This window comes from Mobula hypostoma, chromosome 13, assembly GCF_963921235.1.
Source record: "Mobula hypostoma chromosome 13, sMobHyp1.1, whole genome shotgun sequence".
In the NCBI taxonomy this organism is placed as follows: domain Eukaryota; kingdom Metazoa; phylum Chordata; class Chondrichthyes; order Myliobatiformes; family Myliobatidae; genus Mobula; species Mobula hypostoma.
Window position 1 is genome coordinate 94155265 of NC_086109.1, and position 23466 is coordinate 94178730.

The 23466-nt window shown below is 43.0% G+C and overlaps 1 protein-coding gene across 2 annotated transcripts in view; it reads left to right on the forward strand.

Annotated features, from left to right (window-relative positions):
* The window catches only part of spg11 (SPG11 vesicle trafficking associated, spatacsin), a 208412-nt gene that overhangs the window by 158319 nt on the left and 26627 nt on the right, over positions 1-23466 (forward strand). For both annotated transcript variants that reach the window (XM_063066206.1, XM_063066207.1), the window contains 4 exons: positions 3971-4145; positions 13321-13535; positions 18083-18842; positions 23073-23221. In XM_063066206.1, the coding sequence (XP_062922276.1) occupies positions 3971-4145; positions 13321-13535; positions 18083-18842; positions 23073-23221 (1299 nt within the window). The remainder of the gene's footprint in view (positions 1-3970; positions 4146-13320; positions 13536-18082; positions 18843-23072; positions 23222-23466) is intronic.

Here is a 23466-nt window from a genome sequence, read left to right on the forward strand (position 1 = left end):
CTAATTCTTTTTTGAAAGAATCCAGAGAATTGGCCTCCACTGCCTTCTGAGGCGGAGCATTCCACAGAACCACAACCCTCTGTGTGAAAAAGTTTTTCCTCAACTCCGTTCTAAATTGTCTACCCCTGATTTTAGACTGTGGCCTCTGGTTCTGGACTACCCCAACATCGGGATCATGTTTCCTGCCTCTAGCGTGTCCAATCCCTTAATAATCTTATATGTTTCAATCAGATCCCCTCTCATCCTTCTAAACTCCAGTGTATACAACCCCAGTCGCTCCAATCTTTCAACATATGACAGTCCCTCCATCCCGGGAATTAACCCAGTGAACCTACGCTGCACTCCCTCAATAGCCAGAATGTCCTTCCTCAAATTTGGAGATCAAAACTGTACACAGTACTCCATGTGTGGTCTCACCAGGGCCCTGTACAGCTGCAGAAGGACCTCTTTGCTCTTATACTCAATTCCCCTTATAAATGTCATATTATAAGGGGAAAATCCTGCCAAGCTGCCTCACGGTTTGGTACAGAAACAGCACTGAGACAGACGTGAAGTTTCTGCAATGGATAGTCAAACCTGCCCAAGTAGTAAGGCTGGTCAACTCCTCCACTCACTAACTCCACCACTACTTTGTTATTTCCCATCAGTCACCTTATGGACATACAATCAATGTATATAACCAATTTTAAGTATTTATATTTCTTGTGTGTGTTTTTTTTGTATTATTTTTCTGTTCTTTATCTTTGTGTGTGTGTGTGTGTGTGAGTGTGTGTGTGTGTGTGTGTGTGTGTTTTTGTGCTGCATCAGCTCCAGAGTAACACGTATTTCATTCTCCTTACACTTGTGTGCTGGAAGTGACATCAAGCAATCGTGAATCAAACAATCTCAAAATCGGCAGTATTAACTGAAGAATCACTCGGTGTATGGAAAAACTATTCCCCGTACACCATCGCTTCCTATCTCCCACCTTCCCTCTCATATCAAATTTCATGACAAGGAAGTAATTATTCATTATGAGCATTTCATAAATTGTTCTCAATATGTCTTAGAGCCTCCTAAGAGATCAATGAGAACCCAGCTTTCCAATTCCTCATTATAGGCCTGATCTGGTGTTTCACAAGGAGTTGAACTGATGAATAGAGTTCCACAACAATTTAAGCAAAGAAATGTCTTAAGCTCAGCCCCTTTGAGAGGACTGAGCGTTGGATCCAGCAGAAACTCCGGCATGCTTACTGCAGTTGTGGTGCTCCCTGCAGCATTTATCATTGGGTAGTAGGTGGGTTGGTTTATAATTGTCACATGCAGCCAGAGAATGGGGAAAAATTGTACTGTAGAGATGTGCAAAGCTGCTAGAGAGGAATGCACACAGACTCAGGGCTGTAATTGCTGCCAAAGGTCCATCTACCAAATACTGACTTTAAAGAGGTGAATACTTATGCAATTATTTTGTGTTTTATATTTGTAATTAATTTAGATCACATCGTAGAGATCTGTTTTCACTTTGACATGAAAGATCCTTTTTCTGTAGATCAGTGTGAAAAAAGCCAAATTAAATCCACTGTGATTCAATGTTGTAAAACAATAAAACATGAAAACTTCCAAGGGAGGGGGGGTGAATACTTTTATAGGCTCTATCAACTGTATACACCTCAATTAAGTCACCTCTCATCTCCTTCACTCCAAAGAGAAAAGCCCTAGCTCGCTCAAACTTTCCTCATAAGACATGCTCTCTAATCCAGACAACATCCTGGTCAATCTCCTCTGCACCCTCTCTAAAGCCACCACATCCTTCCTATAATGAGGCAACTAGAACTGAACACAATACTCCAAGTGTGGTCTAACCAGCGTTTTATAGAACTGCAGCATTACCTCGTGGCTCTTGAACTCAATCCCTTGTCTAATGAAGGATAACACACCATACGTCTTCTACGCCACCACATCAATTTGCAAGCAACTTTGAGGATCAATTGGACCTGGACCCAAGATCCCTCTGTTCCTCCACACTGCTATGAATCCTGCCATTAACCCAGTACTCTACCTTCAAGTTTGAGCTTCTGAAGTGAATCACTTCACAACTTTCTGGATTGAGTTCCATCTGCCATTTCTCAGACCATCTCTGGATCCAATCAATGTCCTGTTGTAAGTATGACAACCTACGCTGTTCACAACACCACCAACCTTCGTGTGAGGGATTTTTGAAAGATTTCCATATAAGGGCATTTATCCTTTCAAGGAAAGGACACTTAATATAGTTTCATTTGGGTTGTTTCATTTAGGATATAAAAAATTTATTTGCCAGTGGAGAAATCTCTGCCAAGTTTTATGTGTGGCAAATGATTTATACTGCACTAAGTAGTTGGTGAGCAGCTGATCCAGTGATGCAGTGAAATCCCCATCATTTTGAACTGCTCGGAAATTATGTGAAAAATGGGCACCACAGTAGCATGAACGGAATAGCCAACCAAAAGCAGTGGACACGGCCCAGTCCATCACAGGTAAAGCCATCCCCACCACTGAGCACATCTGCACTAAGCACTCTTACAGGAAAGCAGCATCCATCATCAAGAACCTCCACCATCCAGGCCATGCTCTCTTCTCACTGCTGCCGTCAGGAAGAAGATGCAAGTAGCCTCAGGAACCACACCGCCAGTTTCAGGAACAGTTATTACCCCTTAGCTATCGGGCTGTTGAACCAAAGAGGATAATTTCACTCAACTTCACTTGCCTCAACACTGAACCCAATGGACTTACTTTCAAGGACTCTTCATCACATGTTCCTGATATTTATTCATTTATTTTTTTCTTTTTCCTTATTTTTGTTTGGCATGGTTTGTTTCCTTTGCACGTTGTTTGTTAGTCCGTCCTGTTGGGTGTGTTCTTTCATTGATTCTATTGGGTTGCTTGGATGTCCTCTAATTGCCTGCAAGAAAGTGAACCTCAGGGTTATATATGGTGACATACATGTACTTTGATAATAAATTTCACTTTGAACTTTGTAGTGGTTTCAGTGCCCGTGACCCAACTTCAATTCCCACTGTTTCATATGAGTTTCTACATGCTCTACGTGACCGCGTGGGTTTCCTCTGGGTTCTCCAGTTGCCTCCCATATTTGAAAGGCATATGGATTAGTAAGGGTTAGTAAGTTGTGGGCACCATCTGGGAAGCTTGCGGGCTACCCCCAGCACAAACCTCTGTCTATATTGGTCATTGACACAAACGACGCATTTCACAGTATGTTTCGATGTATATGTGACAAATGAAGTTAATCTTTATATTTTAAATTCGTTTGTAACCCAGCTGCTTCTGATTATGTAGAACCCTAGCTATATGTATGGTCCTAAGACTTTTGCACAGTTCTGTATTTGTCAACATGGAGTGGGAGCAAAGGGTGTTGGGAATGGCGAGGGTGGAGTGCAGCGGGAGGGGTGTGGGACAGGTAGCAGAGAAGGAATGCCAGGGCAGAGGGTGGTGAGGGTGTAGACACACCCAGTCCTGAGACAGCAGCAGGGTCATTTGATTCCAAAAAATTGATTTATTGATCATTACAAAATACCTTTCTAGTGTTTCCCGCTCCCACCCCCTCCCACTCTCAATCCACAATAGAGACCCACATCAGAATCAAGTTTATCATCACTCACATGTTTTTTTTGCGACAGCAGTGCAGTGCAATACATAAAATTACTACAGTACTGTGCAAATGTCTTAGGCACCCTAGCTATACACATATATGTATCTAAGACTTTTGCACAGTACTGCATGTACGTCTCATAGCGTAACATTGGGCTCGAATTTGGTCTGTGTGCATGAAAGTACATTAAGCACTGCAGCCCTGCTGGCATTTTTTGTGGGTGTTCTGCATATTAGTGCACAATAGTCCGTGCCCTGTAGTTCAGCAAAAGTCATAACAGGATCTGTGATTCTTTGTGTGTCTTCAACTGTTCTCAGCAATCTCTGTTGATCTTACCCCCAGCTGAAGGCTGAAGGTTCAGGAGACACCCAGATTCCAGTGGAGTGGGAGGAGTCAGAGGCGAGGCTGCTTCTGAAACTGATGATGAAGCAGTGTCCAACGCAGTACGAACTCGGCAAACTCTTCCATTTACTGGCAGATGTGGACTACTCCTTTGTAGCAAGTGGCAAAGGTCTTTGTAAGTACAGACCTGACATTCATGTTGAGCTTTTCCTATCAGTGGGATACCATGAAGCGCTTCACATCAACTCAATGACTTCGCACCCTCTAAGCATTTGGGGTTTTCCCTGTCAGTGGCTGACCACATGTTCTAACAGGATGGTCACCAATTCTAGGCTCTGCTGTATGATCTCCTGTCAGCATGTACTGAGTCACACGCTTTAAAAAAATTAAAGATTAAATTAGTCTTATTTGTCATATTTACATCAAAGCATACAGTGAAATATGTCATTTGCAATGCAGTGGGGGTCACCATGCAAATGTCACCATGCACCAACATCACAGGCCCACAACTTACTAACCCTAACCCACACATCTTCTTGGAACGTGGGAGGAAAGCAGAGCACCTGGAGGAAACCCACACGGTCACAGGAGAATGTAAAACTGCCTTACAGGCAGTGGCAGGAATTGAACTCCAATCTTCCAATCGCTGGCATTGTAAAGTGTTACACTAACTGCTGTGTTACTGTTCCGTTCCTTGTGTTAATCTTATACTGCAAATAGATTGCTTGTTATTCTCAACTCTCTTTAGGGTTGTAGGTCTAGAATTCTCATAACAGGTCCCAGCCCAAAACCTCGTGTACTCATTTCTCTCCGTAGATGCTGCCTGACCTGCTGTCCCTCCAGCATTTTTTGTGTGTTGCTCAAGACTTCTTGTGTCTGCACAATCACTTGTGTCTCAAGTCTAATTCTTTCTCTTCATAAGCCAGTTTGCTCAGCCTGGGAGCTTTTATTGAATTCCCCTTAAGGCAAGTGTATCTTCTCGTAAAGGGAACAAAGTTGGTAGATGTGGCCTCATGAGTCCTCATACAACTGCATTGGGAATTCTTTTATTCTTCTTCTGTGATTCCTTTGTGAAACAGGCCAAAGTACCATTTCCTAATTACCTGCTAAGCATGAATATTTTACATTCTGCACAGCACAGCGCATCACAGAAAGCAAATCACTTATTGTTAAGGCTAAGTGCCTGAGGCATTTCAAAACAACATGACCTATAACACCAGATGCTTTTTTTTCCCCTTTACTTCCTGACACATGTCCTCCATTATGCAAGCTGCCTGTCAAAATGAAGAGTATTTTCTCCATAAAAATTCCCTGTTCTGCCCGGAGTTCCTCTACAAAAATAAAATGACAATCAGGTGCTTCCTCTTGTGTCGAGGTCGAGGAAGAACAGAGCAGGCTACAAACCATGTGTGAACTCTATCTGCTCACACACTGATCGGAATTATTCCAACAAAAGGCTGGGGGTCTGTCATGACCATGGATGGAGAAGAATTTAGACGTCAGTATATAGGAAGCTGTGTTTAATTCTTAGAAGACAAAGTTTCCAACTTTTATCTGAGATCTTTAATTTGAGAGATATTTAGCCAATCATGTCAAAAACATTGCACAACATGAGAAAACATCATCGTGTATCTGTTCCATAAAAAAGTATCTCCCATTTATTCTTAGAATCAGAATAAGGTTTAATATCAAAAATTTAAAGTATATTAGTTATCAATGTTCATATGCAGTATACAACCCTGAGATTTGTCTTCCTGCAGACAGCCACGAAACAAAGAAAACATCAAACACCCAACACGCAAAATAAAAGATCAACTCATGCAAACAGCAAAAAAAAGAGGGAATAACATCCACACAACATTAAACATCAAATCGCAGAGTCCTTGAAACAGTGTAGGAATGTTCAGTTTAGTTCAGCTCAATTCATGTCGTCTGTTGATTGCGGAGGGAGTCTGCTCCCAATCAAAATCACACAATAAAAAAGAGTAATTAGAAACCCAAAACACACATAATATGAACTGCAGTCCTGTAAAACGAGTCCAATCCACAAACTGCACCAATCAAATCTTGCCCAAGACTCAAGACTCCTGCACCTTGCACCAGCCGCAGCGAGTGAGGGAGATGAGACAAGCGCAGAGACAGCAGTGAACACCCACTCGTGTTCCACTCTCATCCTCATTGATTTTAATGTTGCTTGACACTTTAATCGGTGAGTTGGTTGCGTATTGCACCGGCCGTGGGTTTACGTTCTGCCATTAGGCACACTCCTTTCTCAATCTCGCTCTCCACCATGCCTTCAGAGACTGCAAAAGTGCCAGATTGCTCAGTCAGTCCAAAAACACATTGCCAAAATGTAAATTACAGGTTCCAACCACACACAGATTAGTCAGTGAAGTATATTTAAAAGGTGAAGAAGTAGTTTTGTGAACGGTCTGCAAGATGTCGCCATTAGTTATGTTGATCACTGACACCATCTTGTTGAGAGACTATTGCTAACAAATGCTGTGAAATCTGTTGTTTTATAGCAGCAGTACATTGCAATATAATAATAAAACTATACAATAACAAGTATATATTAAAATTAAATTAAATAAGTAGTGCAATAGAGACAGAAAAGAACACTGAGGTGGTGTTCTTGGATTTATTGTCCATTCAGAAATCTGAGGGCAGAGGGAAAGAAGCTGTTCCTGAATTATTGTGTGTGTGTGTGTTCAGGCTTCTGTACCTCCTCCCTGACGGTAGCTCCTGTACTACTTCCCTTCTGGAGGTCTCCCGGATGCTGGGAGCCTAGTGTCCGTGATGGAGCTGGCAGAGTTTACAGCTTTCTGCAGCTTTTTCTGATCCTGTGCAGTGGCCCCTCCACACCAGACGGTGATGCTACTTGGAATGCTCTCCACAGTATATCTGCAGTAACTTGCAAATGCCTTTGGTGACATACCAGTTCTCCTCAAACTCCTCATGAGATTTAGCAGCTATCGTGCCTCCTTTATGGTTCCATTAATATGTCAGGCTCGGGATCCTCAGAGTTGTTGACTGCCAGGAACTTGAAACTGGTTGCCCTTTCCACTTTTGATCCCTCAGTGAGGATAGGTGTATGTTCTTAATCCATTCTCAGAGTGTTGGAAATTCCAAACTGCTTGGACGGACTTTATTCTATTCTGCTGATGCTAGAAGTCCAAAGCAATTCATACAAAATACTAGAGGAACTCAGTAGGTATGGCAACATCTATGGAAAGGAAAAAAACATTGATGGTTCAGGCTGAGATTCTTCATCTGGATTTATTCTCCTTCCTTGAGTTGTGACTCAAGATTTTCCAACTGTGATAGACACAGTTAACCTAATCAACCATTCTAATTAGCTACCCTCACTTTAAACCCCTGTTTATAATGCTGTTTACATTGTAAATACATGCTGGTATTTATGTATGTATGCACATTTTATTCCATATCCATACTTTAACCTCTAACTTTATTTTTTATATTATTCTTTAATCTTTATAATTGTTGGATATTGTTATTTTTCATTGCATGCCGTGCCCTGACCATATAGTATCTTAGAGTTTTTTGAGGAAATTATCAGGAAAGTGGATGAAGGCAAAGCAGTGGATGTTGTCTGCATAGACTTTAGTAAAGCATTTGACAAGGCCTCCTGCATTGGATACTGGTCAAGAAGGTTCAGTCTGTCGGCATTCAGGATGAGGTAGTAAATTGGATTAGGTGTTGGCTTTGTGGGAGAAGCAAGAGGGGGGTGGTAGAGGGTTGCCTCTCTGACTGGAGGCTAGTGACTAGTGGTGTGCCGTAGGGGTCGGTGCTGGGTCCATTAGTGTTTGTACTCTACATGAATGATTGGGATGATAATGTGGTTAACTGGATCAGTAAATTTGCTGTGACACCAAGATTGAGGGTATAGTGGACAGTGAGGAAGGCTGTCATGGCTTGCAGAGGGATCTGTATCAGCTGGAAACATGGGCTGAGAAATGGCAGATGGAATTTAATGCAGAAAAGTGCAAGGTGTTGTACTTTGGTAGGCCCAACGAGGGTGGGTCTTATACGGTGAAAAGTAGGGCACTGAGGATTCCGGTAGAACGAAGGGATCTGGGAATACAGGTCCATAATTCATTGAAAGAGGTGGCACGGGTAAATAGGGTCGTAAGGAAAGCTTTTGGCACATTAGCCTTCATAAATCAATGTATTGAGCACAGAAGATGGGATGTTGTGTTGAAGTTGTATAAGATGTTGGTGAGGCCTAATTTGGAGTATTGTGTGCTGTTTTGGTCACCTGCCTTCAGGAAAAATGTAATAAGTTTCTAGGAGTACAGAGGAAATTTACAAGGAAGTTGTCAGGACTGGTGGCCTTGAGTTATAAGGAAAGACTGAATAGGTTAGGACTGTATTCCTTGAAACATATTAGATTGAGGGAAGATTGATAGAGGTATACAAAATTGAGAGGTATAGGTAAGGTAACCAGTGAGGTTGGTTGGTACTTCAACCAGAGGTCATGGGTTAAGAGTGAAAGGTGAAGAGTTTAAGGGGAACATGAGAGGAAACTTCTTCACTCAGAGGGCCGTGAGAGCATGGAACGAGCTGCCAGCACAAGTGGTGCATGTGAGTTTGAGTTCAGTGTTTCAGAGAACTTTGGATAGATACATGGATGGCAGTGGGATGGAGGACTATGGTCCCAGTGCAGGTTAATGGGGCTTGGCAGTTTAAATGGTTCGGCACAGACTACATAGGCCAAATGGCCTGTTTCTGTGCTGTAGTTTTGTATGAGTCTATGACATAGAACCATAGAAACTACAGGACAGAAACAGGCCTTTTGGCCCTTCTTGGCTGTGCCGAACCATTTTCTGCCTAGTCCCACTGACCTGCACACGGACCATATCCCTCCATACACCTCCCATCCATGTATCTGTCCAATCTATTCTTAAATGTTAAAAAAGAACCCGCATTTACCACCTCGTCTGGCAGCTCATTCCATACTCCCACCACTCTCTGTGTGAAGAAGCCCCCCCTAATGTTCCCTTTAAACTTTTCCTCCTTCACCCTTAACCCATGTCCCTTGGTTTTTTTCTCCCCTTGCCTCAGTGGAAAAAGCCTGCTTGTATTCACTCTATCTATACCCATCATAATTTTATATACCTCTATTAAATCTCCCCTCATTCTTCTACGCTCCAGGGAATAAAGTCCTAACCTATTCAACCTTTCCCTATAACTGAGTTTCTCAAGTCCCGGCAACATCCTTGTAAACCTTGTCTGCACTCTTTCAACCTTATTTATATCCTTCCTGTGGTTGAGCAAATGGAACTACCCCAGTGCACCAGCTTTTCCATTTTAAAAGCTTTCCCACATGAGTTCTGTCGTGCAGCTCATCATTCCTGAAACCTACTATGCCCTACAGTGATGGGGGAAAGGGCAACGTGACAGATAGAGGTAAACACATGTATGACAAATAAAATTTATCCTTGATCTTTGCTCCTTATTGTTGGTCATCCCGGCCACTGGTGAACCAGCTCCTGAGATACCATTGGAGATGCCTATCAATTACAGACAATGTGAAAAGACAAATATAACTTCGTCCTCCCTACCATTGTAAAGGCACGATAGTTGCTGCCAAGGCAACTCAACGAGGTTATCAATTTCTTCAGTTTAAATTACCTGTCATAGCCCAATTGATGAAATAACCCAGTTAATAACGGGTCTCCAAGAAGCAGTGTCAGTTTCAAACAGGCATGAGAACTTATGTAGAATATCATTGAAGTGCAAGCTTTGACTGTCCCATTCATTACTAGGAAGTATTCTGTGCAGTTTTATTTTGTTTTCAGCCACAGTAGCGTAGCAAGTGTGACGCTATTACAGCTTGGGTCATTGGAGTTCAGAGTTCAATTCTAATGCCATCTGTAAGGAGTCTATACATGCTCCCCATGGAATGCATGGGTTTCCTCCAGGTGCTCCGGTTTCCTCCCATACTACTCTAAAGACATATTGGTTGGTAGGTTTATTGGTCATTGTAAATTGTCCCCTCATTTGGCTAGGGTTAAGCAGGACGTTGCTGGGCATGTGATTCGAAGGGCCAGAAGGGCCTATTCCACACAGTATCTCAATTAAATAAATCAGGAGTGCGGAGGAACAAAGGGATCTGGGAGTCCAGATACATAATTCCCAGAAAGTGGCGTCACAGGTAGATAGGGTTGTAAAGAAGGCTTTTGGCATCCTGGCATTCATAAGTCAAAGTATTGAGTCCTGACGAAGGGTCTCGGCCTGAAACGTCGACTGCACCTCTTCCTAGAGATGCTGCCTGGCCTGCTGCATTCACCAGCAACTTTGATGTGTGTTGCTTGGATTTCCAGCATCTGCAGAATTCCTGTTGTTTTGTTTATTGAGTATAGGAGTTGGGATGTTATGGTGAGGTTGTATAAGACATTGGTGAGGCCAAATTTGGAGTATTATATGCAGTTCTGATCACCTAACTATAAGAAGGATATCAGTAAGATTGAAAGAGTGCAGAGACGATTTACTAGGATGTTGCCGGGTCTTCAGGAGTTGAGTTACAAGGAAAGATTGAACAGGTTAGGACTTTATTCCTTGGAGCATAGAAGAATGAGGGGGGATTTGATGGAGGTTTACAAAATTATGAGGGGTATAGACAGAGTAAATGCGAATAGGCTCTTTCCACTTAGATTAGGAGAGATAAACACGAGAGGACATGGCTTTAGGGTGAAAGGGGAAAAGTTTAGGGGGAACTTCTTCACTCAGAGAGTGGTGGGAGTGTGGAACGAGCTACCATCTGACGTGGTAAATGCGGGCTCACTCTTAAGATTTAAGAATAAATTGGATAGATACATGGATGGGAGAGGTCTGGAGGGTTATGGACTGGGTGCAGGTCAATGGAACTAGCGGAATAATGTTTCAGCACAGACTAGAAGGGCCAAATGGCCTGTTTTCTGTGCTGTAGTGTTCTGTGGTTCTAAATAAAAATGTTTTTTCAGAGAGTAGGATAGTTGACATTTCTATCAAGTTCCAAATGGAAACTTTTCTTCCACCAACAAACAAAAGATAAATCTAGCCAACACAATTTACCATACAGCAGAAACTGAATATGCAGGCTTTTTCCTCTCTATAAAAGGTATTGTTATATCACACACCATCCAAAACATATTTAATGATATCCTCCTTGCTGAATAGAGAGGTTAGAGTAAGCTATCACCTTCCTGTGTGATTCATGACAAAAGAAAATTGTTTCCATATGATTCAATTCTGATTTATCCTGTATGAAATTAATTTTCCTGTTCAGGAAGCTTTTACAAATAATACAAACCATATGCCATCCTGCTCCTTTTGATGTAAACTGATCTGGGAGCAGGGAGTGATTTCATTAGACTGCATTTTTCCATTTGGTACCAGATTTTATACACCAGCAGTGGTGAATTGTCCTCAAATTAACTGCTTAGACATTTGTTTAATCGCATGGTGTAAAGGTCAAGAGGGAGAGGGTTGTGGAAAGTGGCAAGCAATGGCAAATGATCTGCTGAGCCCACATCCCCATAAAAACAGCTCTGGCACTATCTTCTAACCTTCCATTCGCTAAGAATCTCAGGGTTGTATATGGTGACGTAAACAATATGTACTTTGAACTTTGGGAGAAGTCAAAGACTCTAGAAATCTCTAGAGTCACAACTCAAGGCAGGAGAATAAAGTGCAAGCAGTTTAGAAGCTCTAACATTGAGAATAAGGTTCAACTTTATTTGCCGTATATATTTACACTATTAACAGTTTGCTGTGGTGTGTTGATGCGACATGTATAACGTGTGTGTATATATATATATATATATATATATATATATATATGCAGTACTTCTGCACAATACTGTACACGGATGGAAGGTGTATGGAGAGCTCGTTTCCAAGTGCGGGTTGATGGGGATAGGCAGAATAATGGACTAGATGAGCTGAGGGCCCTGTTTCTGTGCTGGTATCTATCGCTCTGTAACTTCTTGAAAAATAAAGCACCTCTTCTAGTTACCCACTATTGATCTGTGCAGCATTGCATTTTGTGATTAAGTAAACGCTGTTAATTGTATCATTTAATTTGTCTGAAGCAGGTATAGTATCGACTTTGTTAAGCATCTAATTCTGGTATTAATTTATATCATTTTTTAAAAACTATTAATTTATATAGTTTTTATTTAAATGACACTTTTCATCTTCATTTAAGCTGAAAAGTGTCTTTTCTTTTAAACTATATAAACCAGTATATTGGAAGCCACCAGTCCTGGTGTAAGATCTAGTTGTCTAACAACATGCCCAGCTCTGCCATGGACACCAGCCTTCCCAGCATCCAGGACACCTTCAAAAACTGAGGCCTCAAAAGGGCGGCATCTGTCATAAAAGACCCTCACCATCTGGGGCTTCAAAAAGGCAGCATCTGTAAGAAAAGGAGCCTCACCATCTAGGACATGCCCTCTTCTCATTGCTACCATCAAGGAAGAGATACGGGAGCCTGAAAACACACACTCAGCATTTCAGAAACAACTTCCTCCCCTCGTCAGCAGATTTCTGTACAGTCCATGAACACTGTCTCACTATTTCTTTTATTTTTTCCCCTCTCTTTTTGCATCACTTAATAAATTTATTTAATTGACATTTAATTGTTCCTTATTTCAATCCTTTATTAGCAATTATCAAACACACAATTAATCATTATTGAGCCTTATCTCAGTGGTCAGCAAAGACATAACCTCCGTGGCCCCATGCTACAAACTGCCACGAAATAAGCTTGAATATGTAACTTATTCCCTTCACTATGACATAGGCTACAAGGTCTTTCCATGACCGTGATTGTTCTTGGCAATTTTTTCTACAGAAGTAGTTTGCCATTGCCACCTTTTAGGCAGTATCTTTACAAGACGGGTGACCCCAGCCATTATCAATACTCTTCAGAGATTGTCTGCCTGGTGTCAGTGGTCGCATAACCAGGACTTGTGATATGCACTGGCTCCTTATACGACCATCCACCACCTGCTCGCATGGCTTCACGTGACCCTGATCGGGATGGGGCATGGGGTGCTAAGCAGGTGCTGCACCTTGCCCAACACCAGCGCTCGGGGTTCAGTTCCACCCTGTACGTTCCCTCCGTGACCGTGTGGCCTTCCTCTGGGTGCTTGGGTTTCCTCCAACATTCCAAAGGTTAATAGGTGTAATTGGGTAGCACGGGCTCATTGGGCAGAAAGGCCTTTTACTGTGCTGTATTTCTATATGGGTGAATTAGTTCAGCAGAACATCATGGGAGGAATGGCCCATACCTATGCTGCACCACTTTATGTTCTAAGCGAAGGTTTGTCTGTCTTTATCAGGTCCTGATTTCCAAAAGCTGAGCAGGCTGGCTCAGCTGCTGCAGGAAACGTCCATTTCCATCGATCACTCACTCTTCGATGACTACAGTGTTGAAACTCTACAGTATGTGTGCGAGAAAATTCTGAACCAGTTGCAGAAAAAGGGACTCTTCCTTCTCGCGAGACAAGTGGTGGACCTCGCTGGGCTGCCCGTGGACAGTTTGCTTGTTGAGGAGGTGACGTTTTCCATTTATAAACACAGTGGATTCCTGTTAATTGGGCCATCACTTAATCAGGGCAGCCATTTATTTGGGACAACTCTAAAGGTCAAAAACGAAATTGAGAAAATAGCTGGGATTCCCTTTGTTTATTTGAGACACTGTGCCGCTAAATTGGGGCAGGAGACTGTTACCAAACAGTTTCTAACTAGTAAACATGAGGAATTCTGCAGATGCTGGAAATTCAAGCAACACACATCAAAGTTGCTGGTGAACACAGCAGGCCAGGCAGCATCTCTAGGAAGAGGTACAGTCAACGTTGCAGGCCAAGACCCTTCGTCAGGACTAACTGAAGGAAGAGCTAGTAAGAGATTTTAAGAGATTATCAAAATCTCTTACTAGCTCTTTCTTCAGTTAGTCCTGACGAAGGGTCTGGGCCTGAAACGTCGACTGTACCTCTTCCTAGAGTTTCTAACTAGTGTCAGTCGCGTGCATTTGTGTGGCTGTTAGACAGCGTTTTTACTGTCAGTTCTGTGTCCGAAAAGCAGTGATTTTTGTCACTGATAGTTGGCAAGAAATAAGCAGTAAGACAATTCCTAACTGTTCTGCTCACTGTGGTTTCAAGCATTCAGGCTTGGAGATGCTGGAAATAGCCGGAGGTAAAAATGAACTACTTCAAGTTAGCAATTAAAAAGGCATCGGCAATCATCTTAAATGTTACAATGAAAATGAGGAGTTAGAGGATGCAATTGTCGATAGCATGGTATGAAGGCAGTCTGTTATCTGCACTGGGAGTCCGTGCTTATTCTGTTTACTTTCAGTCAATCAAATGATCAGGGCAGATGAATTCCTGCATTGATGACTATTATTAATTAATACACAGTTTTGTAGTACTATAGAGGTATTGGTAGTGTTCTAATCTGTTCTGTATTTCATTTAAATACTTGTAACTCAGTTTGTCTTTTTTATATCTTAACTATTTCCATGAAACTTTGGCTAATTGGGGCAGCCGCTCAATTGAGCCAAAATGCACTGGTCCTAAACCAGAATCCACTGTTTGTGGTCACGGGTAATCATGATAGATTGGGTCAAATATGCCTAATTTTTAGTTGAAAACCTGCATAATAATTTGTTTTCTCAGTGGAGGGTATTGACAGAACAGAAGCTATTTGAAGTTTTTACTCCTGAGACTGGAAATAAACTGAAAGCCTTGTATTTCAGGACAATGAAATATAGCCGCTGCTGTATTACTGGACACGTGTTTGACATTTTATACGTAGCAAACTCCAGCAAATACCAGTTTGATCATCACAAGAGGTTCTGCAGATGCTAAAAATCTTGAGCAACACACACAAAATACTGGACAAATTCAGCAAGTTAGCTGGCATCTGTGGTGGGGAATAAACAGTCAACTTCTTGGCTGAAACACTTCATCAGGACTGGAAAGGAAGCGGGTAGAAGCCAGAGTAAGACGGTGGGATGGGAGGTGAAAGGGGTACAAGCTGGGATGTCATAGACCAGGGCTTTGAGTATCAGGGTTGTGAAATCATGTTGCAGTTATACAAAACAGTGGTTAGACTTCACTTAGAGCAGAGGATCCCAAACTGGGGTCCATGGACCCCTTGGTTAATGGGGGTAGTCCATGGCATTGAAAAGAGTGGGACCCCTGATGGAGCAATATGTACAGTTGTGATTTCTGCATCGCTAGAAAGGGTGAAGTGGCAATAAGGAGAGTGCAGAAGAGATTCACCAGGATATCATTTGGAACGGAAGGCTGAGATTGGGTAAACTGATGTGGAATATGAGGAGGTTGAGGAGTGATTTTACAGAGATCTATAGAATTTTGAGACTGAAGTTGGTGTTTTCTTTTAATTTGTAGATTACACCACAATGGTGTTATAGCAGTCAGAGGAATGGGTTATCTAAAATTACAATGGGATCTAGATCAACTGAAGAGGTGGGCAAGAGAATGCAGAAGGAGTTTAACTAACGCGAGCTGCTGCACTTTGAAAAGTTAAACCATGTCAGGTCTTGCACAGTAAATGTCAGGGTCCCAGAGAGCATTGTAGAACAGAGACCGGGGGTATAGATACGGTTCCCTGAAAGGAGAGGCAGAGGTAGACAGGGTGGTGAAGAAGGTGCTCGGCACACTTGCCTCCATTAATCGGGACACTGACGGCAGGAGTTGGATGTCATGCTGCAGCTGTACCGTCATCAAGGACCCCCACCATCCAGGCCACGCTCTCCTCTCAGCTCTGCCTTCAACCATCAGGCTCCTGAACCAGAATGGATAACTTCACTCACCTCAACGCTGAACTGCTTCCACAAACTACAGACTCTCTTTCAAGGACTCTACTACTCACGTTCTCAGTGTTTTCTATCTACCTATTTATTTATTATTTGTCTTTTTTTGTTTTTGCACATTGGTTGTTTGTCTGACTTTGGGTGTAATTTTTCATTGATTCTATTATATTTTTTGTTCTCCTGTCTATGGCCACAAGAAAACGAATCTCAGGGTAGTATATGGTGATGTGTGTGTACTTCGGGAATACATTTACTGTTCAGTAGTGAGAACACATTTGGACCTTTATGTACAGGTCTGGTTCCCAGCTGCAGGGAGTGTACCACTAAGCTGGAATAGATGCAAGATTTAAAGGACGTTACTGCAACTGGAGAGGCTGGATTGGCTGGGACAATTTTCCTAGGAGCGTGGGAGCCTGAGGGGTGACCTTAAACGTTATATAAAATCACAAGGAGCTTAGATGAAGTGAATAATCGTCATCTTTTTCCCAAGCTAGGAGAGTCCAAAACTAGAGGGTGGTGGTGTATGGAAAGTACCTCCAGAGGAAACTGTAAAAATGCGTATGATTATATTTCAAAGGACGCTTGGACATATAAATGCATCAGAAACCTGAGAGGCATGTGAGCCAAATGCAGGCAAATGGGAGTAGCTCAGGTAGGCATCTTGGGGCCAATGAGTCCAATTTAGTGCTATGTAACTGACTCTGAGTGACATAGAAAGGACAAATGGTCGAATCTTTTCCTCAGGGACATGTAGTCTAGACTAGCGGGCACAGGTTTATGGTGAGAGGGAAGAAATTTAACTGGTCTGGGACTGGAGTACATCACAGAATCACTTCCATTTTATAAACCAGGTCTTCTTCCACCGATTGCTTAGATGTAAACAATCTCCCTCAAAAGATAATTTGTAGATCAGCTTTTTTGAACTATGCTCCTAAACTGCAGAATCCAATACCTAAAACAATAAGGGATGCAGACTTAGTTGACACTTTTAAATGCCAGCCCAAAACCTATTTATTTAATCTTTTTCTCTTATGTTATGTTTATTTTTACTTTTATTTTTGATTTTATTTTCATGTTTGCACTTTATCCCATTGTAAAGCATTTTGAGCTACATCATCTGTATGAAAAGTGCTCGATAAATCAGTTATTATTATTATAATTGAAGGTTAGGTTTTCCACACAGAAGGTGTGCATAAATAGAAATGGAACTAGTGGAGGTGGTGAAGGCAGATATAATTGTAATGTGAAAAGGCATTTGCATGGGTATGTGGATAGGAGAGGAGTAGAGGGATATGGGGTTAATACGGCCAACAGGATTTGCATAGATATCTCTACCTGACTCCTTTGTCCACTCATCCTTCCCCACTGATCTCCCTCACAGCTCTTACCCGTGTAAGGGAGACGGGTGCTACACCTCCTTCCTCATCACCGTTGAGGACCCCCAACAGTCCTTCTAGGTAAGGTGGCACTTTACCTGCAAGTCTCTCAGGGCTGTACGAGTATCCACTGCTCATGGTGCAGCTTCCTCTGCATTGGTCAGACCCAATAGTCTGGGAACCGGTTTGTCAAGTACTTTTGTTCTGTCCATGACAAAAGGCGGGTTTTCTCATTCCCATTCCGACGTGTCCATGGCTTCCTGTACTGCCACTATGGGGCCACTGTCAGGTCTGTGGAGGAATACCCCATATTCCATCTCTGGGTAGCCTCCAAGCTGCCAGCATGAACATGGATTTCTCCAACTTACAGTAATTTTGTCCGTCCTCCCTCCTTCTTTAATTTTCCATTCCCCATTGTGGCTCCCCTCTTACCCTTTCTGGTCTCTTCACTTGCCCATCGCCTTGGACTGGTTTCCCTCCTCCTTCGCTCTCTTCCCTGGTCTTCTGACAGCTTTCTTCTTTGTCCTTCAGCTTTTCCATTTGCTCTTGAGCTTCTTACTTCGTCCACCTATCCACCTTCCCCCCTTCCCCCTCACCTGGTCTCACCTCTCACCAGCCAGTTTGTATTCCTCCCCCTCTATCCCACCTTCTTATTCTGGCTTCTTCCCCCCTTCCTTTCCAGTCCTGATGAAGGGTCTCGGCCTGAAACGTTGACTGTTTATTCCTCTCCATGGATGCTACCTGACCTGCTGAGTTGCACCAGCATTTTGTGTGTTGCATAGATAGGTGGGTGGACAATAGTCAGAGACATTCGTGTTCTATGAATCGACGTAAAAAAGTTTCAATATATTGTGTTTGGACCTATTATTTAATTTTTTTTTACAGGTATCTCAGGAATTACAAAATTTGAAACAACGTGGTCAGTGGCAAAGGAAAGAGACAAGAATAAATTTTTGGAAGAAGTGCCATGATTGTTTCAAAAATAATTTGATCTCCAATGTAGCTGCCTCTGAATTCTTTCTGTGCCAGGCTACAGATAAGTCATTCACTAACTCACAACCACCACTACCTTTCAAAGAACAGCTCCTGGCTATTCAGGAGAAGTGCATGCTCCTGACCATCGCGGGACACTGGCTGTCAAGCAGCTCACCTCCGCTCCTAGAACAGCTGGAAGAAGTAGAGAAAAGGATTTGGTTGTGTCGCATCAGTCAGCAGACTTTGCTGATGTCCACAGCTTCCAGATTTGCTTGGCAGGTTTCAGTCTGTGGTGAACTTACCTTTGAAGATGCCACCAAAGAGTTCTTCTTCTCAAAGCTGCCTGCTCTGAACTCGCCGAAATATCTCAAGCTGGAAGGGTTTCCAAACAAGGACATGGCTTCCAACTGTAGACTTGAAGCAGTGGAGCAAGAAGCCCTTAGTGTTTTGATTGGAAGTTTATTAGATAGAGGATGCATCCACGAAGCCAGTAGAGTCTCCAGATATTTTGAATTTTATAACCAAGATCTTTCACTAGTTCTCCATTGCAGAGCTCTGGCCTCAGGGGAAGCACAAGCGACCGATTTCCATCCTGCTATCAAAACCATCTTGAGTACAGCTGCTGCTTTGAATGGGGAGACGAGACACCCTCAAAAAAGGATCTCAAGCAGTAAGTCACTTTGTAATTGTTTCAGTGCATTCATAGACATTTACAATCTCTTCAGGAAGCTCTCTGACCTACTGTGGGGGTGTCAGAATCTGTGAAGGGGCAGGCATGAGATTGGGGATGGTTGTTCTTGGAGAAAGAAAACAAACTGCTTGAGGAACAGCAGATCGACTCTTGATAGAGGTATACAAGATGATAAGAGGCATAGATAGGGTGGACAGCCAGAGCCTTGTTCCCCACAGTGGAAATGCATTTTAGATAGGCTCATGGATGAAAGAGAAATAGGGGGGGAAGAGTTAGATTGATCTTGGAGTAGATTAAAGGGTCGGCACAACATCTTGGGCTGAAGGGCCTGTACTGTGCTGTACTCTTCTATATAGAAGGCAGAGGGTCATGGTGGAGGGAGTACATTCAGATTGGAGGATTGTGACTAGTGGTGTCCCACAAGGATCTGTTCTGGGACCTCTACTTTTCGTGATTTTTATTAACGACCTGGATGTGGGGGTAGAAGGATGGGTTGGCAAGTTTGCAGACGACACAAAGGTTGGTGGTGTTGTAGATAGTGTAGAGGATTGTCAAAGATTGCAGAGAGACATTGATAGGATGCAGAAGTGGGCTGAGAAGTGGCAGATGGAGTTCAACCCGGAGAAGTGTGAGGTGGTACACTTTGGAAGGACAAACTCCAAGGCAGAGTACAAAGTAAATGGCAGGATACTTGGTAGTGTGGAGGAGCAGAGGGATCTGGGGGTACATGTCCACAGATCCCTGAAAGTTGCCTCACAGGTAGATAGGGTAGTTAAGAAAGCTTATGGTGTGTTGGCTTTCATAAGTCGAGGGATAGAGTTTAAGAGTCGCGATGTAATGATGCAGCTCTATAAAACTCTGGTTAGGCCACACTTGGAGTACTGTGTCCATTTCTGGTCGCCTCACTATAGGAAGGATGTGGAAGCATTGGAAAGGGTACAGAGGAGAGTTACCAGGATGCTGCCTGGTTTAGAAAATATGCATTATGATCAGAGATTAAGGGAGCTAGGGCTTTACTCTTTGGAGAGAAGGAGGATGAGAGGAGACATGATAGAGGTGTACAAGATAATAAGAGGAATAGATAGAGTGAATAGCCAGCGCCTCTTCCCCAGGGCACCACTGCTCAATACAAGAGGACATGGCTTTAAGGTAAGGGGTGGGAAGTTCAAGGGGGATATTAGAGGAAGGTTTTTTACTCAGAGAGTGGTTGGTGCGTGGAATGCACTACCTGAGTCAGTGGTGGAGACAGATACACTCGTGAAGTTTAAGAGACTACTCGACAGGTATATGGAGGAATTTAAGGTGGGGGCTTATATGGGAGGCAGGGTTTGAGGGTCGGCACAACATTGTGGCCGAAGGGCCTGTACTGTGCTGTACTATTCTATGTTCTATATAGATGGACAGTGTGCTGGAAGTCTGTCATCCTAAGAAGCCTTTTAAAATGTAAAGTTTATAGAGATAATAAAGATAGCACAGGGACCATTGTCATAAATCTCTTTCCATATTTATTCTTAATTCTAAATGCAGTTTAATCCGTACACTGCTCACTGGGAGTAGTACAATTACTGTTCATCATTGTGAGATTAACTCCGTCTAAAGGGTAATGTTCCTGTCACCGAGCTGGGAATAATTATCACCGGGTGAATGATTTCACAGGTAGTCAATAACTGTTTGCAAAGATCTGGTTGTGTTCGAGAGTGCTGACTTTGAAGGAATCTCCTGAGGTTTAAGGGCATTGGTTCATTTTGTGCTCACACAGCGTGCAGGAAATTAAGAACATTCTTGGGCTTTGGGTAAAGACGGTGGGGTAATTGGACTTGTTACCCCGTTTTAGAGCGGTCCCTTCTGGCAGAAAAGCAGATGGGTTACTTTCCATCGTTGGCTGAGCCATAGGATATAAGATTAGGGAGGACAAGTTGGAGCTGTATAAACATTCAGCCAGCACTATATTACTGCACACAATCCAGAGTTCGCTTAATACCAGAAGATTGAAAGAAAGTGCTGGTCTACAATAACATTGGCAATGTTGACAAATTTTGGTTTACTTAGAAATTTAGGCAGCTGAGAGGAATTTAAAATAAATAGCAAAATCAAATTGGGTCCTCATCTTCTTACCCTTTGCAGAGCCGTTAATGATCTGGGTGCCATGGTAGTGTAGGGGTCAGCTCGGGTCGTTGGAGTTCGGAGTTCAATTCAGACATCATCTGTAAGGTGTCTGTACGTCCTCCCCATGGAAGGAGCGGGTTTTCTCCAGGTGCTTTGGTTTTGTCCCACTGTCCAAAGACGTACTGGTTAGCCAGTTAATTGGTCATTGTAAATTGTCCTGTGATTGTGTTACGGTTAAACCAGGGGTGGCCGGAGGTTGCTGGGCAGTGTGGCTCGAAGGGCCAGAATGGCCTATTCCACACTGTATCTCTAATTAAATACAGTACTGTGCAAAAGTCTCCGGTTTGTGTATATAGCTGTGGCGCCTAAGACTTTTGCACAGTACTGTAGTAATTTTATGTATTGCACTGTACTGCTGCAAAAAAAAACAGATTTCGTGAGATGAGTGATGATAAAACTGATTCTGATATGGGTCTCTGTTGTGGACTGAGAGTGGGAAGGGGCAGGGAGAGGGGAATCATGGATGGGAAAAGGGGAAGGGAGAGGGGAGGGAGCGGGAAGCACCAGAGAGACATTCTGTAATGATCAATAAACCAGTTGTTTGGAATCAAATGACCTTACCCGGTGTCTCAGGGCTGGGTGTGTCTGCACCCACACCTCCCCCACCCCTGGCACTCCCTCTCTGCCACCTGTCCCACACCCCTCCCACCGCACTCCACCCTCGCCCTACCAACATCATTCGCTCCCGCCAGACTTACAGACTCACTCTTTGCTCCACATTGAAAAAGCAGGACTGTGCGAAAGTACTGTACAGTATATAGAAGGGCTTTATACTTCATAATGTGCCCCAAGCTCCAACAGTACTTCACAGGTTTGGACCATGATCACAAAGAAGGGGGGGGGCAGTAAGCATAGGAGAGCCCCACCATCTGTATATAATCTCCCTCTGGAGTTCTTCCTCTCTCCCATTCTCCCATTGTCCACTCTCCCTCCTCCTCCTTCAGCCCTTTACCTCTTCCAGCTTCTCAGTTCATCGCTCCTTCCCCTCACACCCACCTTCCTCCTCACCTGATTTCACCTATCATCTGCCAGCTTGTAGTCTTTCCCCTCCGCACTGCCCCACCCCACCTCTTACTCTGGCTTTTTCCTCCTTCCTAAAGGTCTTAGTCTGAAACGTTGACTGCTTATTCCTCTCCATAGATGCTGCCTGACCTGCTGAGTTCCTCCAGCATTTTGTGTTTGTTCCTCTGAATTTACATTATCTGCAGAATCTCCTGTTTAAATGGGTGTTCAACGTGACGTAATTTATGAATGACAGCTGGGATTAGATTAGATAGTTCCTTGTAAATTGTGGGTTGAACAGTCTCCTTCTCGGCATGGGTTTTTATACTTCAAGGACCTTGAGGGATAGGAACCAGAAGGGCAGTAGTGAGCTGTGTTTTTTGTGGCAATTCGCTACCTTGGTACTTGGTTGGTTACGAAAGAGCACATTGTTCGCATAAAGGAAGTTGTGAGAGGCTCCAATCTGAATTTACATTACATTGCATTCTTTTGTCATGAGTGGATGCTTTACGTTTAACAGTGATCCCTGAGATGATTATAACTAATTTATTTGAGGTTGGTATTTCACACTGCTTTTTTGTGCATTTTTTGGATGACATGGAAGCATAGTTTAATGCCACATCACAGGTTAATGTGGAAACTGGAAGCTCATGGTATGGGAGATTGGCGTTCGGTTAGTTTGACACTATTACAGCGCCAGGGACCTGGGTTCAATTCCCTCTGTTGTCTGTAAGGATTGTGTATGTTCTCCCTCTGATGTGGGTTTCCTCCAGGCGCTTCGATTTCCTCCCACGTTCCAAAGATGTAAGGGTTAATAGATTAATCACATGTGGATGTGATTGGGCTGGCAGGTTCCCTTACCGTGCTGATCCTCTTAATTTTTTTTAAAGTTCTTCTTTATTCGATCTGATCATTCACTTTGCATATTGTAGCTAAACGGATGCCGCAAGTACTGTAATAATGTTCCATGTTTGGGCTGTACAGGAAACTCTTTATTGCTGCATCGTCTTTAAACAATCGTTTTTTGTTTTCTCCTGACAGTGGGCAATATAAGTTCATCATCTGTTCAGAGTCTAGAAGACAACGTTGTTAAAGACCAGGTTGTTAATGATCTGCAGGTTCTCATTAATGAATGCAGCCATGGAAAGAGTTACTGCCACCAGATTCTTAGCTTATTCGAGCTCTCAAAGGTACAATCATTCATGTGGTAATCTGCTACCAATTATTCCCACTGTTCTTAAACCATATGCAGCTAAAAAATACACTCAGTGGGCCCCTTTATTAGGCACAGGTGTGGAACCCAGTGTGGTCTTTGCTGCTGTAGCCCATCCACTTCAAGGTTCAACATGTTGTGTGTTCAGAGATGCTCTTCTACACACCACTGTTGTAACGCGTGGTTATTTGAGTTACTGTCACCTTCCTGTCAGCTTGAACC